Raw genomic sequence first — 22,867 nt, 5'->3', positions numbered from 1 at the left:
ACGAAGGCACTCAACCCGTTGCGGAGGCTGCTGCCGAGGAGGGGGATGTTATGATGACAAACGCTGGAAAGAGCTAGGTAAGAAAGGGGTTTGGTTAATGGGGGTGAAAGGCTACAGGGGGAAATCAGTGACGGGGGCTGGGCAGGGGTCAGGCTAGAGAAATCCCTCCGAGAGACCCAGGCCCCACTCAGGGGCCGAGGATGGTTCTCAGGGGGTGTAAATGAAAAGGGAGCACGTATACAGCATTCAGTCGAGGGCCACGACTAAGGAACTGAAATTGGAGCCTGGGAGGAGATAGTCCAGAAAGCAGGACTTTTTGTCGCTCAGCACGGGTCGCCAGGGAGCAAATGGAAGCTCGGCAGGGCAGAAAAAAGCACCGGCCCCCGCCTTTCCTTTGCCTTGGTTTCCACCCACGTCTGCAGTAGTGAGGGGAGTTCTCCAGACCAGATCCATCTTTTAGGCTGTCAGCGGACAGGGACTCCCCTCTGCCTTCTCTCTAGCACTGGCTCAAGCACCATGACGACAAAACGCAACAAGGCGAAAGACATTCGGAGTTGAACGATATAATCCGGAGACTCAGGTTCGGAGATGAGAAGGTGCAGGGATGACCTACGGAAACTTAAGAGGAAACCGGTTAAAACTACGGCCTGTGGGAAATAGGCTAGAGAGGAGGAATGAGGAGTTAATGGGGGGGAGGGGGTTACATGGGAGGCTGCGGAAAAGTCGGTAAGAGCAAGATCGAGATCCACTAGACTGGGGTCGCTCCGATGTTGCCCAGCCTCACAAGGGAAAACCTTTTCCAGCTCAGCTCAATGATGGGGAAGCTCTAAAAAACGATACCTCCAGCCTCAGCCGTCCCGAGGTGGGGGATGACAACACCGATCCCTAAATGTCCTAGGAAAACGATTGCGACCGTGGGATTTCAAATGCATTCACACGGACGCCCCGCCGCCCAGCCCCCGAACTATTCTTGGGAGGTCCCCATTAAGCGGGACGAGCTCCCGTGCTCCTGAATCAGCTCAATGATACTAGTCACGTCGATGAGGTTGGGACGCGAGGCCATGGCCCGGTCCACCTCCTGGTGGGGAAAGAGGTTGTAGAGAGCGGTGCGGGCGCGCTCCTGGGCCGGCGCCGTGGAAGCGAGGTACTCGTACTCCACGGCAGGCGAGGGGTCGTGCCCCCAGTTGGCCTCCTTCAAGAAGGCCATCCCTGGAGGCTGGACGTGCCCCGTCTGGTCGTCGGCTCGCCGCTGACCGGAAAACAGGTCCAGCAGGAGCCCGCGGGAGCCGTACGGGACCTGCGGCCGTGGAGGGCGACGATGCCACCGCCGCCGCTCAGCCGGCACTCCTGCTTTGGACGAGAGGCACGTGGCGACCAAAGAGTCGGCCTGGGCGGCCGGGCCGGGACAGGGAGCCCAACCGGGAGGGACCCGTCGGCAAGCGCCCGCAGCGGGTTGGGGCCTGCTTCGGAGGAAGCAGCTGCAGTCCGGGCCGGGCCTCCGAGGGAAGGGGGCTTGGCGGTTGCAACCCGGGGCGCCGTCGTCTAGCCCCAGAGGAGTCCCGGGGCTCGGCCGGCACCGCCCGGGGCCCGCCGCCGCGTCGCTCAACTCCAAGCGGGACAGCTGCAGTTCCACGAGCCCGAGATCTCCAGCGTGCGACGGCGGGGACAAACCCCGCTCGGGCTCCCATCTCCCTCGGGCGCCGTCCGCCCAGGTGCCCGCTGCCGGCGCCCGGCACCTCTCCTCCGTCCAGCCGGGCCCCAGGCCGCCGCCGCCGCCAAGACTGCTGCCGCTGCTTCCTTGGGAAGCCCAGGCTCCTGGCGGGTGAGTCCCGGGCAGCAGGCTGACCGCCTCGGGCTTGGCCGCCCCGTCGCCCACCGGCCGCTCCTCCTCGGCGCCGGAACAGGCCTTTGTTTTGGCTCGGAGCTCGTCCGCCACCGACAGCTGGGCTTGATTGAGTCTCTCCGGGTGGTAAAACTTGCACTTGACACCATAGGTGCACTTCCTGCCTGAAACAAGGAGGGGAGGCGACCTGAGATTTACATCAAGGACCCATTGGATCGGCCTCTTTGGCCCCCCGTTTCTGGCAGAGTGACTGTGGCGGGGGCCACGGGTGGTCGGCCTGGCGGGAGGTAAAGTCCCAGTGAACCTCACGTTATAATAATCATTATAATCGTGGCATTTGCTAAACACTTACTATGTGTGAGGCACTATACTAAGGGTCGGGGTGGGGCTCACAGTCTTAATCCCCATTTTACAGACGAGGGAACTGAGGCACACAGAAGTGAAGTGACTTGCCCAAGGTCTTCTCTGTGCCTCGGCTCCCTCGTCTGTAAAATGGGGATTAAGACCGTGAGCCCCACGTGGGACAACCTGATCCCTTGTATCCCCCCCCAGCGCTTAGAATAGTGCTTTGCACATAGTAAGCGCTTAACAAATACCACTATTATTATCATCTTCTAGACTGTGAGCCCGCTGTTGGGTAGGGACCGTCTCTATATGTTGCCGACTTGGACTTCCCAAGCGCGCTTAGTCCAGTGCTGTGCCCACAGTAAGCGCTCAATGAATCATCATCATCATCAATCGTATTTATTGAGCGCTTACTGTGTGCAGAGCACTGGACTAAGCACTTGGGAAGTACAAATTGGCAACATCTAGAGACAGTCCCTACCCAACAGTGGGCTCACAGTCTAAAAGGGGGAGACAGAGAACTAAACCAAACATACTGACAAAATAAAATAAATAGAATAGATATGTACAAGTAAAATAGAGAAATATGTCACAAACAATGAATATGATTGAATGAATGAAAAGCAGACCAGTGGCGGAGCTGGGATTAGAACCCAGATCCTTCTGACCCCCGGGCCCTTACTCTATCCACTAGACCACGTATGTTATAGAAAACTCAAGGCGTAAAAACTCGAGGTACATTTCTGTGCCTCTTACCACATCACACTGTATCCATGTGCTCTGGCGGGGGAGAGAGTTCCCCACTTCCTCAAGAGTGGTCTCCTCCCCAGACGTATCAATCCATCGTATTTACTGAGCGCTTACTGTGTGCAAAGCACTGTGCATATTGAAAACATAGGTTACATAATTCCCTTTATTGGCTTGTGGGACTGAATTAGTAACTGTCTACCCCCACTCACGCTGGGTGGAGACCTTGTATTTAGCCCGGGGCCGAGCCCATCGCGGCTTTATAAGTGTCATAGTTGCCCTCTGCTCTGCTTTTTCATCATTCCCTTTGACCCCCTCGACATTTCAAGGCTTAGGAGCCGCTGGCCCCAGGGGTGGTCTACAGGTGGGGGAGCCTTGTCCGGCCTGCAGCGTCACCCTAGCATGGAGGGGACCACTGCCACCCTGGGCCTTGTCACCGACGGGGCCAGGAGGAAACCGTGAATTTACACCCGCACAGACCCAACAGCTCTGTTCTGGCCGCGGGCCTGGGTTTCCAAGGAAGCAGCTTGGTGAAACGGACAGAGCACGGGCCTGGGACTCAGAAAGTCATGGGTTCTAATCCTGCCTCTGCCACTTGTCTACTAGGTGACCTTGGGTGAGTCACTTCGATTCTCTGGGCCTCCTCTGTAAAAGGAGGATTGAGACTGTGGGCCCCACGTGGGACGGTGACTGTCCAACCCGCTTTATATGTGGCCAACTTGTACTTCCCAAGCGCTTAGTACAGTGCTCTGCACACAGTAAGCGCTCAATAAATACGATTGATTGATTGGATTTACTTGTATCCACCTCAGTGCTTAGTACAATGCCTGACACACAGTAAGCGGTTAACAAGCACCACAATTATTATTAATTATTATAGTTAAGGTACCCCACACAAGAGAAGAGCCGCAACGGAATGGGAAAGTTAGAGAAAGATAAAAGAAGGAAATACCGAGGAGGATAGGGAGGTAGGAAAAAAATAAGAGTGATAGAAAAAGTGAAAGGAGGAAGATTAGGAACCACTGAAGAAGGTAATGTTAAACAACTTCTGTATTTTTTTTCCAAGAAAACTCCACGGATACACACGCCAGAACAACAAGCAGCTAGATCATCATCATCAATCGTATTTATTGAGCGCTTCCTATGTGCAGAGCACTGTACTAAGCGCTTGGGAAGTACAAAATGGCAACATATAGAGACAGTCCCTACCCAACAGTGGGCTCAGCTAGATGGATGGAGACCATGACTACGCTGCCAGAGGAGCCTTTGGTGGGCTGCGGATTATAATAGAGGATGGGACATTGTGGAGATGATTGTGGGATCACCTTGTAACCTCCCCAGCGCTTAGAACAGTGCTTTGCACATAGTAAGCGCTTAATAAATGCCATCATTATTATTATTATTACTTATAAAGTCGCTCTGACTCGGACACGACTCGACAGCAGTCGAGAGAGAGAGAGAAACAAAAAGAGGTGGGAGAGAGTGTGACAGTTGGGTTGCTGGCGTGGGGGTGTGAGGGTGGGATGGAGAGAGAGAGGGTACAGTCCCCTTTTAGACTGTGAGCCCACTGTTGGGTAGGGACTGTCTCTATATGTACTTCCCAAGCGCTTAGTACAGTGCTCTGCACATAGTAAGCGCTCAATAAATACGATTGATGATGATGAGGGAAGTGAAATAGGAACCTGGGTGGCTTTAAAGGTCAGGGGTAGGTATTAGAGGCGCTTAGGGTTCTTGTGATACCGGACTTGGCTTGAGATGGCGGATTGCTTAGCCACTCCTTAATCCCTACCATGAATCCATCTGTATTTTGCTATTATCCCTACACAGAAGCCCTGCCCCGAGCCCGTTCCTGCAGAGGAAGCCGCCGTAAAGGGGCCTTCGGTCTATGAGAAGCTCAAACCACACTGTCAACTCACCGGTTTTTCTCTCTCATCATCAATCGTATTTACTGAGCGCTTACTGTGTGCAGAGCACTGTACTAAGCGCTTGGGAAGTACAAATTGGCAACATCTAGAGGCGGTCCCTACCCAACAGTGGGCTCACAGTCTAAAAGGGGGGAGACAGAGAACAAAAGCAAACGTACTTAGCGAGTCCTCGCTGCTCTCAGCTAGCGTGCAGCCACCCGCTCTGACGCTCCACTGGCCGTACCCACCACCCACCCTGCAGACCCCTCAGCACCCCCCAACCCCAGAAAGTACCAAATCCGAACTCTCGGCGCTACGGGTATCTTGTCAACCTACCATATGGGCAGTGCTGCCAGGAGGGCTCAGGAAGCTTTGGCTTTCTGCTCAGAAAATTGGTGAGCGTGGGTCCACGGCGGCCTAGGGGATCATCAGGAGGCATGAACCTGAAAAACAGATGCCCCCCCACCAAAAAGCCACCCTTAGGGGGTCAATCGGTCCCCACCCTCGCTAGCCCGGGATCACTCCCAGTGAGAGCCAGTCTCTTTGTCCATCATCATCATCATCATCATCAATCGTATTTATTGAGCGCTTACTATGTGCAGAGCACTGTACTAAGCGCTTGGGGACGTACAAATTGGCAACATATAGAGACAGTCCCTACCCAACAGTGGGCTCACCGTCTAAAAGGGGGAGACAGAGAACAAAAGCAAACATACTAACAAAATAAAATAGAATAGATATGTAGAAATAAATTAGAGTAAAAAAAATGTACAAACATATATACAGGTGCTGTGGGGAAGGGAGGGAGGTAAGATGGGGGGATGGAGAGGGGGACGAGGGGGAGAGGAAGGAAGGGGCTCAGTCTGGGAAGGCCTCCTGGAGGAGGCCACAACACACGTTTTGGCCCCCTCGCTCTCCAGCGTCCACAGAGCGTTCTCGCCCAAGGCAGCTTGGCCTGGTGGAAAGAGGCCCCTCCTGGAAGTCAAAAGTTTCTGGGTTTCCCTCTCGAAAGGGCTCGTCGCCCTCCCCTCCGCTCAGGCTCTCGTCTCTGACCAAGCAGATCTCCTTGCCCCCTGCTTCTGGCTCTTCCTTTTAGACTGTGAGCCCCCCGTTGGGTAGGGACGGTCTCTATATGTTGCCAACTTGGACTTCCCAAGCGCTTAGTACAGCGCTCTGCACGCAGTAAGCGCTCAATAAATACGATTGATTGATTGACTGATTCTCCACCCCGGCCCGGCCCTCGGCGCCCCTGCCTACTTGTCGTTGACGAAAGAGTACATGAGGAGCCGCTGCTCGATGAACCACTTCCACTCGGGGTTCTCGCTCTGGAGGTCCCGGTAGTTGTCGTTGGAGACGATGACGCCGTCCTTCTCGTAGGCCACCTTGACGATGTAGCGGTCGTCGTAGCAGACCACCCGCTTCCCGTTCACCCTGCGGGACGGGGTGTACACCAGGATCGTCTGTTTCTCCAGCTCCTCCAGCACGTGCTGCTCTGAAATCAATCAATCCATCAATCAATCGTATTTATGGAGCGCTTACCGTGTGCCGGGCGCTGTACTAAGCGCTTGGGAAGTACAAGTTGGCAACATATCATCATCAATCGTATTTATTGAGCGCTTACTGTGTGCAGGGCACCGTACTAAGCGCTTGGGAAGTACAAATTGGCAACATAGAGAGACAGTCCCTACCCAACAGTGGGCTCACAGTCTAAACACATAGAGACGATCCCTACCCAACAACAAGCTCACAGTCTAAAAGGGGGAGACAGAGAACCAAACCATACGAACAAAATAAAATAAATAGAATAGATATGTACAAGTAAAATAAATAAATGAAAGCAAGGAGGTGGGAGGGAGGGACAGGGAAGTACCTGAGTGACAGACCCACTGATGGAGTATGGAGTCCGATCGTACCAGGTCTTTAATAATCACCGTGGTTATTGTTAAGCGCTCGCTCCGGGCCAAGCGCTCAACTAAGTGCTGGGATAGATATGAGATAATCAGGGTGGACACCGTCTCTGTCCCACATGGGTAGGAGGGAGAACAGGTATCTCATCCCCGTTTTTATTTTTTTAATAGAGCGGGAAGCCGAGGCCCAGAAGTCCGATGTCTTGCCCGAAAGTCACCCGGCGGGCAGAGCCGGGATCAGAAGCAAGATCTTCCGAGTCCCAGGCCCGGGCTCTTTCCACTAGGCCCCACTGGGACCGGAGGCAATCAATCAATCAATCAATCAATCGTATTTATTGAGCACTTACTGTGTGCAGAGCACTGGACTAAGCGCTTGGGAAGCACAAGTTGGCAACATATAGAGGGGCAGTTACGGGAGGACACAGCGTGGCGTAGTGGAAAGAGCCTGAGTCGGAGATCGTGGGTTCTAATCCCGGCTCTGCCACTAATAAGCTCTGTGACTTGGGGCAAGTCACTTCAATTCTCTGTGCCTCAGTTGCCTCATTTGTAAAATGGGGATTAAGGCTGTGAGCCCCACAGGGGAGAACCTGAGCAGTGCTTGCCACATAGTAAGCGCTTAAAAAATACCATTATTATTATTATTGTTGGCCGCCCTAATCCTGGCTTTGCCTGAGCCTCACTGAAGCCACAGTGGAACTGATGGTCTTTTCCTCATCGGGGCTGGTCATCCTCACCAGGCATTAGCCTCAGAGTCAATCAATCAATCAATCAATCGTATTTATTGAGCGCTGACTGTGTGCAGAGCACTGCACTAAGCCCTTGGGAAGTCCAAGTTGGCAACATCTAGAGACGGTCCCTACCCAACAGTGGGCTCACAGTCTAGAAGGGGGAGACAGAGAACAAAACCAAACATACTAACAAAATAAAATAAATAGAATAGTCAGGTTCTAGGGGCAGCAGAATTTAAAGGGGATGTTTGAGGGCACCAGTGAGGCCACCTCCCTCCGCACATCCACCAAGCTAGCTCTCTTCCTCCCTTCAAGGCCCTACTGAGAGCTCACCTCCTCCAGGAAGCCTTCCCAGACTGAGCCCCCTCCTTCCTCCCCCTCTCCTTCCCCTCCCCATCCCCCCCACCTTACCTCCTTCCTCTCCCCACAGCACCCATATATATGTATATATGTTTGTATGTATTTATTACTCTATTTTATTTGTACATATTTATTCTATTTATTTTATTTTGTTAATATGTTTGGTTTTGTTGTCTGTTTCCCCCTTCTAGACTGTGAGCCCACTGTTGGGTAGGGACCGCCTCTACATGTTGCCAACTTGTACTTCCCAAGCGCTTAGTACAGTGCTCTGCACACAGTAAGTGCTCACTAATAATAATGATACTAATGATGGCATTTGTTAAGCACTTACTATGTGCAAAGCACTGTTCTAAGCGCTGGGGGGATACAAGGTGATCAGGTTGTCCCACGTGGGGCTCACAGCCTTAATCCCCATTTTACAGATGAGGGAACTGAGGCTCAGAGAAGTTAAGTGACTTGCCCAAGGTCACACAGCAGACATGTGGTGGAGCCGGGATTCGAACTCATGACCTCTGACCCCAAAGCCCGGGCTCTTTCCATAAATATGATTGAATGAATGAATGAATGAATACTGAGAGCTCACCTTCTCCAAGAGGCCTTCCCAGACTGAGCCCCCTCCTTCCCCTCCCCCTCCTCCCCCTCCCCCTCCCCCCGCCTTACCTCCTTCCCCTCCCCTCAGCACCTGTATCTATGTATATATGTTTGTACGTATTTATTACTCTTCTTATTTTATTTGTACATATTCATTCTATTTATTTTATTTTGTTAATATGTTTTGTTTTGTTGTCTGTCTCCCCCTACTAGACTGTGAGCCCGCTGTTGGGTAGGGACCGTCTCTATGTGTTGCCAACTTGGACTTCCCAAGCGCTTAGTACAGTGCTCTGCACACAGTAAGCGCTCAATACAATTGGATGAATGAATACTGAGCGCTCACCTCCTCCAAGAGGCCTTCCCAGACTGAGCCCTCTCCTTCCTCTCCCCCTCCCCATCCCCCCCGCCTTACCTCCTTCGCCTCCCCACAGCACCTGTATATATGTACATATGTTTGTATGTATTTATTACCCTTTTTATTTATTTATTTTATTTGTACATATCTATTCTATTTATTTTGTTTTGATATGTTTTGTTTCGTTGTCTGTCTCCCCCTTCTAGACTGTGAGCCCGCTGTTGGGTAGGGACCGTCTCTATGTGTTGCCAGCTTGTACTTCCCAAGCGCTTAGTACAGTGCTCTGCACACAGTAAGCGCTCAATAAATACGACAATGAATGAATGAATACTGAGAGCTCACCTCCTCCAAGAGGCCTTCCCAGACTGAGCCTCCTCCTTCCTCTCCCCCTCCCCGCCGCCTTACCTCCTTCCCCTCCCCACAGCACCCGGATATATGTATATATGTTTGTACGTATTTATTACCCTTCTTTTTTATTTATTTTATTTGTACATATCTATTCTATTTATTTCATTTTGATATGTTTTGTTTCGTTGTCTGTCTCCCCCTTCTAGACTGTAAGCCCGCTGTTGGGTAGGGACCGTCTCTAGGTGTTGCCAGCTTGGACTTTCCAAGCGCTCAGTACAGTGCTCTGCACACCGCAAGCGCTCAATAAATACGATTGAATGAATGATTGAATGAATGATTGAATGATTGATTGATTGATTGATTGATTGAATGAATGAATGAATGAATGAATGAATAAAAACCAAACCTAACAGGGCCTTTGGTCCAATAGTTTCCATGAACAGTAAGTACGGGCTTCCCCCCGGTTTTACTTCCAACTTTCTGCTACCACCTCAGGGAGGAGGACAATTCCTGGCTTTCCCAGAATTCCTGGCTTTCCCGCCCAGGACACAAAGCTCAGGGTTTGGCGGGGAAGGAAGCGGGACAGCACTGGGCCACTTCTGCAGGCCCGCGGACTATGGAGAGGACGCCCAGCTCCCTCATTTTCTCTTGGGCTTTGTCCCGGTCTCCTCTGCTTGCGTGCGGGGCCACGGGTCCCCACAGCTACAGGACTAACTCACCAAGCCGGGGAGCTGGAAGCTTCGAGACGCACACTTGGCCAAATATAAATCCTGTTGCTAAAATTTGCTTTTACTAAAAATTTTGACCAACTTGATGTCGGTTAGCAGCACGGGCCTGGGAGAGTCAGCAGGTCAATCAATCAATCAATCGATCGTATTTATTGAGCGCTTACTGTGTGCAGAGCACAGGACTCCAAGTTGGCAACATGTAGAGACGGTCCCTACCCAACAGTGGGCTCACAGTCTAGAAGGGGGAGACGGAGAAGAAAACCAAACATACTAACAAAATAAAATAAATAGAATAGATATGTACAAGCAAAACAGAGTAATAAATATGTACAAACATATATACATATATACAGGTGCTGTGGGGAAGGGAAGGAGGTAAGATGGAGGGGATGGAGAGGGGGACGAGGGGGAGAGGAAGGAAGGGGCTCAGTCTGGGAAGGCCTCCTGGAGGAGGTGAGCTCTCAGTAGGGCCTAGAAGGGAGGAAGAGAGCTAGCTTGGCGGATGGGCAGAGGGAGGGCATTCCAGGCCCGGGTTCTAATCCCGGTTCTGACATTTGCCTGCTGGGTGACCCTGAGCAAGTCACTTGACTTCTCTGGGCCTCAGTTCCCCTATCTGTAAAATGGGGACTAAGACTCTGAGCCCAATGTGGGACACAGAATGTGTCCAATCCGACTATCCTGTATAATAATAATAATAATAATGTTGGTATTTGTTAAGCGCTTACTGTGTGCAAAGCACTGTTCTAAGCACTGGGGAGGTTACAAGGTGATCAGGCCCACTGTTGGGTAGGGACTGTCTCTATATGTTGCCAGCTTGTACTTCCCAAGCGCTTAGTCCAGTGCTCTGCACACTGTAAGCGCTCAATAAATACAACTGATTGATTGATTGATCAGGTTGTCCAACGTGGGGCTCACAGCCTTAATCCCCATTTTACAGATGAGGGAACTGAGGCACGGAGAAGTAAAGTGGCTTGCCCAAGGTCACACAGCTGACAAGTGGTGGAGCAGGGATTCGAACCCATGACCTCTGACTCCCAAGCCCTTGCTCTTTCCACTGAGCCACGCTGTCTCTCTGTGTCTACCTCAGCACTTAGTGCCTGATACATAGTAAGTGCTTAATACCGTAATTTTTTTTTTTTAATTACAGAGCCTTGGGATGTTTCAGGAACGGAAGTATCTTACAGGTCTACGAGTAGTAGCCGTAAGGCTTCGTTATTGCAATTTTGGGCCCACCCCTTAGTCCCGAGAAAATCAAATCACGTTGGCCGCAGGATACCTGTAATGGGGGTATCGGAGCGTGGGGGGTCCTTTCTCCAGGATGGGACAAACACCTTGATGTAAGTGTGTCCTCTCTCCTTGAACCAGTCCACGGCCAGCTGAATTCCACGGCAAGAGAACGCTTCCTTGTTTCCGTGACTAGCGGTAGAAAGCAAAGACAGAGGTGAAGAGTCCGCGGCAAGTTCCTCTGTCCAATCAATCAATCAGTCGTATTTATTGAGCGCTTACTATGGGCAGAGCACTGTACTAAGCGCTTGGGAAGTACAAATTGGCAACGTAAGTAGAATAGTCGAATCAGCCTGAACGGCAAATGGTTTGAAGTGGAAGCAGCGTAATCCAGAGGAAAGAGCAAGGGCCTGAGAGCCAGAGGACCTGGGCTCTAATCCGGCTCTGCGACCTTGGGTAAGTCACGCAAAGTCTCTCTGTGCCTCAGTTACCTCATGTATAAAATGGGATTAAATACCTGTTCTCCCTCCTACTTAGACTGTGAGCCCGGGGCCATGTCGAACATAATTAAATTGCACCTACCCCAGCGCTTAGAGCGTGACAAGTGCTTAACAGATACCTTAAAAAAAAAGGTGAAGGGATTGATGTAAATGTGAACCTAATACGGCCTCTGAAAAAGGAAATGTTCCACAGTACCATCTGTTATTTTGATTCTTTTGTAGGTCACTCAAAAGATTGAGCCCGCTGTTGGGTAGGGACCATCTCTATATGTTGCCAACTTGTACTTCCCAAGAGCTTAGTACAGCGCTCTGCACACAGTAAGCGCTCAATAAATACGATTGAATGAATTACAACTGAGAGTCGCCGTTCTGGACAATTACCTCCCCATGGGCATTTTTCTGAGGCCACTTGTGGATGGGTTCACTGTACTACAGGGGTGAATACAAGCAAATCGGGTTGGACGCAGTCCCAGTCCCACATGGGGCTCACGGTCTCAATCCCATTTAACAGATGAGGTAGCTGAGGCCCAGAGAAGTAAAGTGACTTGCCCAAGGTCACGCCGCGGACATGTGGCAAAGAGTCAGGATTAGAACCCACGACCTCCTGACTCCCAAGCCCGGCTTCTATTACGTCACACTTGCTTCTCAAATAACAAATACCACAATTGTTAAGTACATGCCAGAACAGTAGGGGAGGAGGGACATACCTACAGTCAGGTATAGGAAAAGGAAAATGTTGAAAATCATAGTTCATTCATTCATTCAATCGTATTTATTGAGCGCTTACTGTGTGCAGAGCACTGGACTAAGCGCTTGGGAAGTACAAGTCGGAAACATATAGAGACAGTCTCTACCCCACAACGGGCTCACAGTCTAGAAGGGGGAGACAGACAACCATGCAAAACATGTAGATAGGTGTCAAAACTGTCAGAATAAATAGAATTACAGCTCTACGCACATCATTAATACAATACAAAATGCCACTTTTTTTAGGCCAGGATCTCATTAAATCTTAATCAGAATACATTCCTACAAAATGGCAAAAGCAAATACAGGTCTAAGTCATGTATACGCTAGTCAACACCTCTGCAAAATTTACTAATCCTGAATAAGGTTTATAGCATCAAACTGTCCTTGCGCCAGATTTGTAGCCCTGTTATTATTTTCCACCGCCAAACGATTTAAGCAGTGTGACAGTATAAAAGCACTTTTAGGAGCGTGAGAAGATTGGGGCACCATCAGGAGGTTGGGAAGAACTATGAGTCCTCATCAAATTGAGCAGTGGGAGAGGGTGAAAAGGTAAAATAGTTCACTCCATCCCAGAAGATTGTTCAGTTCTTCTACTGGTCTGGTTGTACTCTACCCCTCCCGCCAATGTTTTCACTGCTACCTGCCAGGCAGGGCTGTAATCAGTGATCTGGCCAAGGGCCCGGGGTAGTTTCACCCCCAGACTGAGCCCCTTCCTTCCTCTCCCCCGTCTCCATCCCCCCATCTTACCTCCTTCCCTTCCCCACAGCACCTGTATATATGTATGTATATATTTATTACTCTATTTATTTTACTTGTACACATCTATTTTATTTTGTTAGTATGTTTGGTTTGGTTCTCCGTCTCCCCCTTTTAGACTGTGAGCCCACCGTTGGGTAGGGACTGTCTCTATACGTTGCCAACTTGGACTTCCCAAGCGTTGAGTACAGTGCTCTGCACACGGTAAGCGCTCAATAAATACGATTGATTGATTGATTGATTGAGACCAGCGGGGCAGAGTTCCCTTCCCGGCGTCTCCGCTGGCTGCCAGAGATGCCGTGCCCGCCTTCAGGCCTGCATGCTTGCCCCATTATGGTCTCTGGGGAAGAACCGGGGCCACCAGGTAATAACTACCACCCTCCCTCCCCGTCCGGGCTCACCATGGCAAAGTGGGCATGACGGGTAGGTGGCAGAGACAGGGAGTCGGGTCCTTTGAGCAAGGGTCAAGACAGCCACCAACGGTATTTAAATAAATCTGACCCGAGGATTTATTCGGACTACATATAATGAGCCAGTGGCCCAAGTGAAGGATGGCTGATTTGATCAGAATATCATTCCTTTTGTTTCCATCCAATCGGATCACAGGCGGTCCGGGATTGACAATGGTCCGAGGCAGTCGGACGTGGTGGATGGCGATTTCGACGTTTCTAAATGTGAACGGTGCCACATAAGCAACATCAAGTTCGGACTTTCCAACACTTACTTCCCCTACGGCTCAGTTCCGGGAGCGAGAGGGGCGCGTGGGAGCCCCGGGAAAAGGGGGAATCAATTTCAAAAGTGGTGGAATGGGAGAAAGGGAAGGGAGAGAAAAGTTAAGCGAGGCAGGGGGCAGGGGTGGAGGGAGGAGCGGTTGAGGCCGGGGCGCTTACCCATCGCTAGATAGACACACCGCTGAGAGTCCACGCATCCAGTTTGATGAGGTAAAACCCGGTTACCCTGTCACGGAACCTCTAGGACTCAATATATGTTGCTGTATTATTCATCTATAATTTACTGTTTTCAGGGTAATTTTAGCTAAAACGTGGTGGCTGTCCTGGGTTCGGCGACCAAGCCCCCGTTACTAACCGGCTCCAACCGTCATCAATCGTATTTATTGAGCGCTTACTGCGTGCAGAGCACCGTACTAAGCGCTTGGGAAGTCCAAGTTGGCAACATCTAGAGACAGTCCCTACCCAACAGTGGGCTCACAGTCTAAAAGGGGGAGACAGAGAACAAAACCAAACATTCTAACAAAATAAAATAAATAGAATAGATATGTACAGGTAAAATAAATAAATAGAGTAATATGTATAAACATATATACATATCTACAGGTATCCAAATCCAATCGGCATTTTAAGATGCGATTTTCAGGAAGCAATTGTACGATAAGCCCAAGGACTGCCTGAGAGGGGCATTTGGATTGCCTCCATTCATTCAACCGATAATTTCCTTCCTTCCTCTCCGTCCAGAGCTCCCGTGTGGCCTCTCTCTCCCATCCACGCCCCCGGCCCTGCGTGTGATTGGGGAAAACTCGGGTGTTTTGGGCCAGTGTCCCATCCCCGTTACCCGGGGGTCGCTCCGAGGGCCCTGCGCATCCTGCCGCCCCAGCATGGCTTAGTGGAAAGAGCACAGGATCCCAGATTTCTGCAGGGATCTAGTCCTTGTCTCTTTCGCCTGCTGAGAGATCTACAGTAAGTCACTTACCTTACCGGATCTAAGTTTCTTCATCTGTAACATCAATCAACCACATTCATGCAGTCATTCAATCGTATTTATTGAGCGCTTACTGTGTGCAGAACACTGTACTAAGCGCTTATGGATTGAGCACTCGCTGTGTGTAAAGCACCATGCTGAACACTTGGGAGGGTTCAGCGTAACAGATTCGGCAGGCAAATACTCTGCCCACAATGAGTTTACACTCTTAGAGGGGAAGAGAGACATTAATACAAACTCTTTTAATCAATCAATCAATCAATCAATTGTATTTATTGAGCGCATACTATGTGCAGAGCACTGTACTAAGCGCTTGGGAAGTACAAATTGGCAACACATAGAGACAGTCCCTACCCAACAGTGGGCTCACAGTCTAAAAGGGGGAGACAGAGAACAGAACCAAACATACCAACAAAATAAAATAAATAGGATAGAAATGTACAAGTAAAATAAATAAATAAATAAATAAATAGAGTAATAAATATGTACAACCATATATACATATATACAGGTGCTGTGGGGAAGGGAAGGAGGTAAGATGGGGGGATGGAGAGGGGGGCGAGGGGGAGAGGAAGGAAGGGGCTCAGTCTGGGAAGGCCTCCTGGAGGAGGTAGACTGTGAGCCCACTGTTGGGTAGGGACCGTCTCTATATGTTGCCAACTTGGACTTCCCAAGCGCTTAGTACAGTGCTCTGCACACGGTAAGCGCTCAATAAATACAATTGATGATGATGATGTTGATAAAGTAAGGGTTTGAAGGTGGGGAGAGTGATCGTCTGTCGGATATGAAGAGGGAGGATGTTCCAGGCCAGAGGCAGGTCGTGGGCAAGTCGTCGTCATCGAGATAGGTGAGATGGAGGTACAGTGAGTAGGTTGGCATTACAGAAGACAAGTGTGCGGAGTGGGTTATAGTAGCAAATCAGGAATCAATCAATCAATCGTATTTATTGAGTGCTTACTGTGTGCAGAGCACTGTACTAAGCGCTTGGGAAGTCCAAGTTGGCAACATATAGAGACAGTCCCTACCCAACAGTGGGCTCACAGTCTAAAAGGGGGAGACGGAGAACAAAACCAAACATACTAACAAAATAAAATAAATAGAATAGATATGTACAAGGAAGATAAATAGAGTAATAAATATGTACAAACATATATACATATATACAGGTGCTGTGGGGAAGGGAAGGAGGTAAGATGAGGGGGATGAAGAGGGGGATGAGGGGGAGAGGAAGGAAGGGGCTCAGTCTGGGAAGGCCTCCTGGAGGAGGGAAGGTAGAGAGGGGCAAGGTGATTGAGGGCTTTGAAAAGCCTTGTAACAAGTTTCTGTTTGATGAGGAGGAGGAGAGGCAACTGCTGGAAGTTCTTGAGGAGTGGGGAAACGCGGAACGAATGGTTATGCAGAAAAACGATCCTGGCAGCAGAGTGAAGTGCAGACTGAAGTGGGGAGAGACAGGAAGGTCAGCAAGAAAGTTGATACAGTAAACAAGGTGGGATAGTAATCCATCAATCAATCAATCAATCGTATTTATTGAGCGCTTACTGTGTGCAGAGCACTGTACTAAGCGCTTGGGAAGCACAAGTTGGCAACATATAGAGACAGTCCCTACCCAACAGTGGGCTCACAGTCTAGAAGGGGGAGACAGAGAACAAAACCAAACATACTAACAAAATAAAATAAATAGAATAGATATGTACAAGTAAAATAGAGTAATAAATATGTACAAATGTATATACATATATACAGGTATTACCAGAGAAGCAGCGTGGCTCAGTGGAAAGAGCCCGGGCTTGGGAGTCAGAGGTCATGGGTTCAAATCCTAACTCTGCCACTTGTCAGATGTGTGACTTTGGGCAAGTCACTTCACTTCTCTGTGCCCCAGTTCCCTCATCTGTAAAATGGGGATTAAAACTGTGAGCCCCACGTGGGACAACCTGATCACCTTGTATCTTCCCCAGCACTTAGAACAGTGCTTTGCACATAGTAAGCACTTAACAAATGTCATTATTATTATTAAGGTGGTAGCAGTGTGGATGAAGAGGAGAGAGCAGATGTTAGCAATGTTGTGAAGGGAAATTGAACTTCCCAAGCGCTTAGTACAGTGCTTTGCACACAGTAAGCACTCAATAAATGCGATTGAATGAATGAATGAACCAACAGGATTTGGTGACAGATTGAATACATGGGTGGAATGAGAAAGATAAGTCACGGATCACGGCAAGATAACAGGCTTGTGAGATAGAAAGGATGATGGTGTCATCCACAGTGATGGAAAAGACAGGGTTTGGGTGGCAAGAAAAGAAGTTCTGTTTTGGACGTGTTAAGTGTTAGGTGTCGGCAGGACATCTGAAGGCAGGAGGAAATATGAGACGGCAGAGAGGGAGAGAGATTGGGGTTGGAGGTGTAGACTTGGGAATCATCCGCATAGAGGTGGTAGTTGAAGCCAGAGGAGCAAATGAGTTCTCCAAGGGAGTGGGTGTAGAGGAAGACTAGAAGGGGACCCAGAACTGAGCCTTGAGGGACACTCACAGTTACGGGGCAGGAGGCAGAGGAATCGGTGAAAGGGATTGAGAAGGAGCAGCCGGAGAGATAGGACGGGAACCAGGATTGGACCACGTCGGTGAAACCCAAGGTTGGACCATTTTTCCAGGAGAAGGGGGTTGGACGGCAGTGTTGAAGGCAGCAGAAAGGTCAAGGAGGATTAAGATGGAGTAGAGGGGATACTCTTAGTCCCTCTTACACTTCAAGCCCCGAGTTGGTAAGGGGCTGTCTGACCCGATTATCTTGCACCTACTCCAACACTTAACCCGGTTCTTGGCACTTAATAAACACCATCATTATTCTGACAAGTTGTGTTGCCGACTTGTACTTCCCAAGCGCTTAGTACAGTGCTCTGCACACAGTAAGCGCTCAATAAATACGATTGATTGATTGATTGATTGGCTACCCTTGTTCACATTTCACGAATCCCAGGCCAGTGAGCTCCCCACTGTACTCACAGTGCTCTGCACACAGTAAGCACTTGATACTATTACTACTTCTTGTTTGACTTAGAAACTCATGCTGTGGAGCTTTAAAGAAATCCTGCTAAAATCTAATGATTTTTTTTTGCCTCGCTTGGGGGTGTCATAAATCAAGACGGAGGATAATGGGCTCAAAATCACCTAGTGACGAGAATTCTGGATTCAATCACTATCCCTCAACTAAGGCCCCAGAATAATAATAATGATGATGGCTTTTGTTAAGCGCTTACTATGTGCAAAGCACTGTTCTAAGCGCCAGGGGGGATACAAGGTGATCAGGTTGCCCCACGTGGGGCTCACAGTCTTGATCCCCATTTTACAGAGGAGGGAACTGAGGCCCAGAGAAGTGAAGTGACTTGCCCGAAGTCACACAGCTGACGAGTGGCGGAGCCGGAATTCGAACCCATGACCTCTGATTCCCAAGCCCGGGCTCAGAAGGATGTGAAACCATCAGGCTCACTCCCCCGCCAGGCTCCTTGGTAAGAAAAATGACCAAAACCGTTTCCCTGAATTTGCTTGCCCCGGCACAAGGAAACGTGTGCACTATTTAGTGCGAGATAATGTTAAGATAAACTCCCGCCAACAATCTTGAAGATATACGAATGACTTCAATGAAAGCCTCAGTTTCCTTCTTTGACCCTGGCTGCTTAATCCCTCCAAAGCCAAGTTTTTGATAACACAGGCGATCGGGTGAGGGTCTGGGCACGTGTGCATGCATAATAACACTAATAATAGTGGCATTTGTTATACGCTTACTGTGTGCCAAGCACTATACTAATTGCTGGGGTAGATACAGGTAGATACAGAAACGCTCTGGACATATTACTCCCCTCCTCAAAAACCTCCAATGGCTACCGATCAATCTGCGCATCAAGCAGAAACTCCTCACCCTGGGCTTCAAGGCTGTCCATCACCTCGCCCCCTCCTACCTCACCTCCCTTCTCTCCTTCTACTGCCCAGCCCGCACCCTCCGCTCCTCCACCACTAATCTCCTCACTGTACCTCGCTCTCGCCTGTCCCGCCATCGACCCCCGGCCCACGTCATCCCCCGGGCCTGGAATGCCCTCCCTCTGCCCCTCCGCCAAGCTAGCTCTCTTCCTCCCTTCAAGGCCCTGCTGAGAGCTCACCTCCTCCAGGAGGCCTTCCCAGACTGAGCCCCTTCTTTCCTCTCCCCTCGTCCCCCTCTCCATCCCCCCGTCTTACCTCCTTCCCTTCCCCACAGCACCTGTATATATGTATATATGGTTGTACATATTTATTACTCTATTTATTTATTTATTTATTTTACTTGTACATTTCTATCCTACTTATTTTATTTTGTTGGTATGTTTGGTTCTGTTCTCTGTCTCCCCCTTTTAGACTGTGAGCCCACTGTTGGGTAGGGACTGTCTCTATGTGATGCCAATTTGTACTTCCCAAGTGCTTAGTACAGTGCTCTGCACATAGTAAGCGCTCAATAAATACGATTGATTGATTGATTGATTGATACAAGCAAATAGGATTGGACACAGTCCCTGTCCCACATGGAGCTCACAGTCTCAATCCCCATTTTGCAGATGTGATAACTGAGGCCCAGAGAGGTAAAGTGACTTACGCAAGGTCACACAGCCGAACAGTGGCAGAGCTGGGCTTAGAACCCATGACCTTCTAATTCCCAGGCCTATGCTCTACTATGCCATTCTCTCTCTCTCTCTCCCTCATTCATTCATTCAATCGTATTTATTGAATACGATTGATGATGATGATGATGATGATTTATTGAGCACTTACTGTGTGCAGAGCACTGTACTAAGCGCTTGGGAAGTCCAAGTTGGCAACATATAGAGACAGTCCCTACCCAACGGTGGGCTCACAGTCTAGAAGGGGGAGACAGAGAACAAAACAAATTAACAAAATAAAATCAATAGAATAAATATGTACAAATAAAATAGAGTAATAAATACATACAAACATATACATATCTCTCTCACACTCACACACACACTTTCTCTCACTTATAGGATTGTTCCTTAGAAATCTCTCATTGCCTCGATAAGCAGAACTGCTGAAGTCTCCCTGAGCGACAAAAATGGCTCAGGGGGTTCCGCAACCCATCCTGTTGGTCTCAAAACATTCCCAAATGACCTCTGTATTTCCGTATTTCTGGCCTCTGAAACACACGAGCAGAACACAGAACCAAGCTACGCTTGCTCCAAAAGCCAAATTTCCAATGGCCTAGTGGAGAGAGCACAGGCCCGGGCGTCAGAAGGACCCGGGTTCTAATCCCAGCTCCGCCACTTGTCAGCTGGGTGACCTTGGGCAAGTCATTTCACTCCTCTGTGCCTCGGTTACCTCATCTGTGAAACGAAGATTAAGACTGCGAGCCACATGTGGGACCAGGACTGAGTCCAACCTGATTAACTACGATAATAATAATGGCATTTATTAGGCGCTTACTATGTGCAAAGCACTGTTCTAAGCGCTGGGGAGTTTACAAGGTGATCAGGTTGTCCCACGGGGGGGGCTCACAGTCTTCATCCCCATTTTACAGATGAGGGAACTGAGGCCCAGAGAAGTGAAGTGACTTGCCCGAAGTCACGCAGCTGACAAGTGGTGGTGCCGGGATTGGAACCGATGACCTCCGACTCCAAAGCCCGGGCTCTTTCCACTGAGCCACGCTGCTACCAGCTCGCAGGGAATGTGTTTTGTTTATTGTCACTTCGTACTCTCCCAAGCGCTTAGTACAGTGCTCTGCACATCATAAGCGCTTAGCAAATACTATAATAATTTTAAAAAGGGTGGGGATGCCTGGTGTGCTGTTGCTAGGTAGCAGGGGATGGTCCCACCCCTGCCTATCTCCTGGCCCTGGGCCTGCCCCTCCCCATCCCCTCCTCTCCTTCTTCCCTGGCCACCAGACAAGTAATAATAATAATAATAATAATAATAATAATAATAATAATAATAACAATAATAATAGCATTTATTAAGCGCTTACTATGTGCAAAGCACTGTTCTAAGCGCTGGGGAGGTTACAAGGTGATCAGGCTGTCCCGCCGGGGGCTCACAGTCTTAATCCCCAGATGAGGTAACTGAGGCCCAGAGAAGTTAAGTGACTTGCCCAAAGTCACACAGCTGGCTATTGGCAGAGCCGGGATTTGAACCCACGCCCTCTGACTCCAAAGCCCGGGCTCTTTCTACTGGGCCACGCTGCTTCTCTAAGTGCCCCCATCCCCTCCGGGCTAACCCATCCTCAGGGGTGACAGCAAGCTCCACTCCGGCAGGGACCCAGCCCCACACTGTGGGGCTCAACTAGCTTGTTCATTCATTCATTCAATTGTATTTATTGAGCGCTTACTGTGTGCAGAGCACCGTACTAAGCACTTGGGAAGTACAAGTTGGCAACATATAGAGACAGTCCCTACCCAACAGTGGGCTCACAGTCTAAAAGGGGGAGACAGAGAACAAAACCAAACATACTAACAAAATAAAATAAATAGAATAGATATGTACAAGTAAAATGAATAAATAAATAAATAAATAAATAAATAGAGTAATAAATATGTACAAACCTAATATGTACAAACAGCCTAACAGCCGAAAGCCGGCAGGGGCTAATCTATCAATCAATCATACTTATAAAGTACTTACTACGTGTAGAGCACTGTACAAAGCGCTTCCATTTGCAGTTTAAAAGTCATACAGTTCAATCTACCACAAAATGCAGAGGGCTTCAAAAATGTATACCATTCCAACAACAGTGTATATAAGCTATTAAAAATGATCTGATTTAAAAGGATATATTTCAAGCCTTTAAGTAGGAGGTCTTCTCTACATGCAGTATTATCAATCATATTTATTGAGCACATACTGTGTGCAGAGCTCTGTACTAAGCGCTTGGGAAGTACAAGTTGGCAACATATAGAGACAGTCAATCAATCAATCATATTTACTGAGCGCTTACTGTGTGCAGAGCACTGTACTAAGTGCTTGGGAAGTACAAGTTGGCAACATATAGAGGCAGTCCCTACCCAACAGTGGGCTCACAGTCTAAAAGGGGGAGACAGAGAACAAAACCAAACATACTAACAAAATAAAATAAATAGAATAGATATGCACAAGTAAAATAAATAGAGTAATAAATATGTACAGACATATATACAGGTGCTGTGGGGAAGGAAAGGAGGTAAGATGTGGGGGATGGAGAGGGGGATGAAGGGGAGAGGAAGGAAGGGGAGGGGGAGAGGAAGGAAGGGGAATTATTCCTCATTAAAGAAAAAAATGCAAAAAGGCCATTGGTAATTGCTTTGTTAACAGTGTGGAAAACGCCAGTTCTCTAGTCAGACTCCACTGGTTTAGCACTTAAGGTCTCTGCAGTGTTATAAATGCGATTATTTTAAACTACTGTTAATTCTAGAATTCCACTGGTGTTCCACTGTACAAAGCGCTATATCAGAGTCGATAAACAAGTTCCCTGCCCACAGCGAGTTTACAGTCGAGGGATGGAGACATTAATATAAAGAAATAACTTACAGATATATAGATAAGTTCTGTGGGGCTGAGGGAGGGGTGGATAATGGGTGCAATGGTAATTGCTTTGTTAACAGTGTGGGAAAACGCCAATTCTGTAGTCAGACTCCACTGGTTTAGCACTTAAGGTCTCTGCAGTGTTATAAATGTGATTATTTTAATCTACTGTTAATTCTAGAATTCCACTGGTGTTCCACTGTACAAAGCGCTATATCAGAGTCGGTAAACAAGTTCCCTGCCCACAACAAGTTTACAGTCGAGGGATGGAGACATGAATATAAAGACATAACTTACGGATATATAGATAAGTTCTGTGGGACTGAGGGAGGGGTGAATAATGGGTGCAAATCCAAGTGCAAAGGTGACCCAAAAGGAAGTGGGAGAAGAGGAAATGAGGACTCAGTCAAGGAAGACCTCTTGGAGGAGATGTGCTTTTAATAAGGCTCTAAGGGTGGGGACGGTTGATCGGCAGTTGAGTGCCAGGCCAGAGGCAGGATGTGGGCAACGGTCGGTGGCAAAATAGACGAGATCGAGTTCGG

General features: G+C 48.9%; 1 protein-coding gene across 1 annotated transcript in view; it reads right to left on the bottom strand.

Annotated features, from left to right (window-relative positions):
* Nucleotides 1-547: 547 nt before the first annotated feature.
* The window catches only part of ZC3H12D (zinc finger CCCH-type containing 12D), a 58,981-nt gene continuing 36,661 nt past the window's right edge, over nucleotides 548-22,867 (bottom strand). The window contains exons 5-8 of the mRNA XM_038760659.1: nucleotides 11,133-11,272; nucleotides 6,097-6,331; nucleotides 5,176-5,282; nucleotides 548-2,007 (exon numbers count right to left, since the gene is read on the bottom strand). Coding sequence (XP_038616587.1) covers nucleotides 965-2,007; nucleotides 5,176-5,282; nucleotides 6,097-6,331; nucleotides 11,133-11,272 — 1,525 coding nt within the window. The 3' untranslated portion in view covers nucleotides 548-964. The remainder of the gene's footprint in view (nucleotides 2,008-5,175; nucleotides 5,283-6,096; nucleotides 6,332-11,132; nucleotides 11,273-22,867) is intronic.

Source organism: Tachyglossus aculeatus, chromosome 2, assembly GCF_015852505.1.
Source record: "Tachyglossus aculeatus isolate mTacAcu1 chromosome 2, mTacAcu1.pri, whole genome shotgun sequence".
NCBI classification, from domain to species: Eukaryota; Metazoa; Chordata; class Mammalia; order Monotremata; family Tachyglossidae; genus Tachyglossus; species Tachyglossus aculeatus.
The sequence above is the reverse complement of the archived record's forward strand: the minus strand, read 5'-3'. Positions and strand labels throughout refer to the sequence as shown.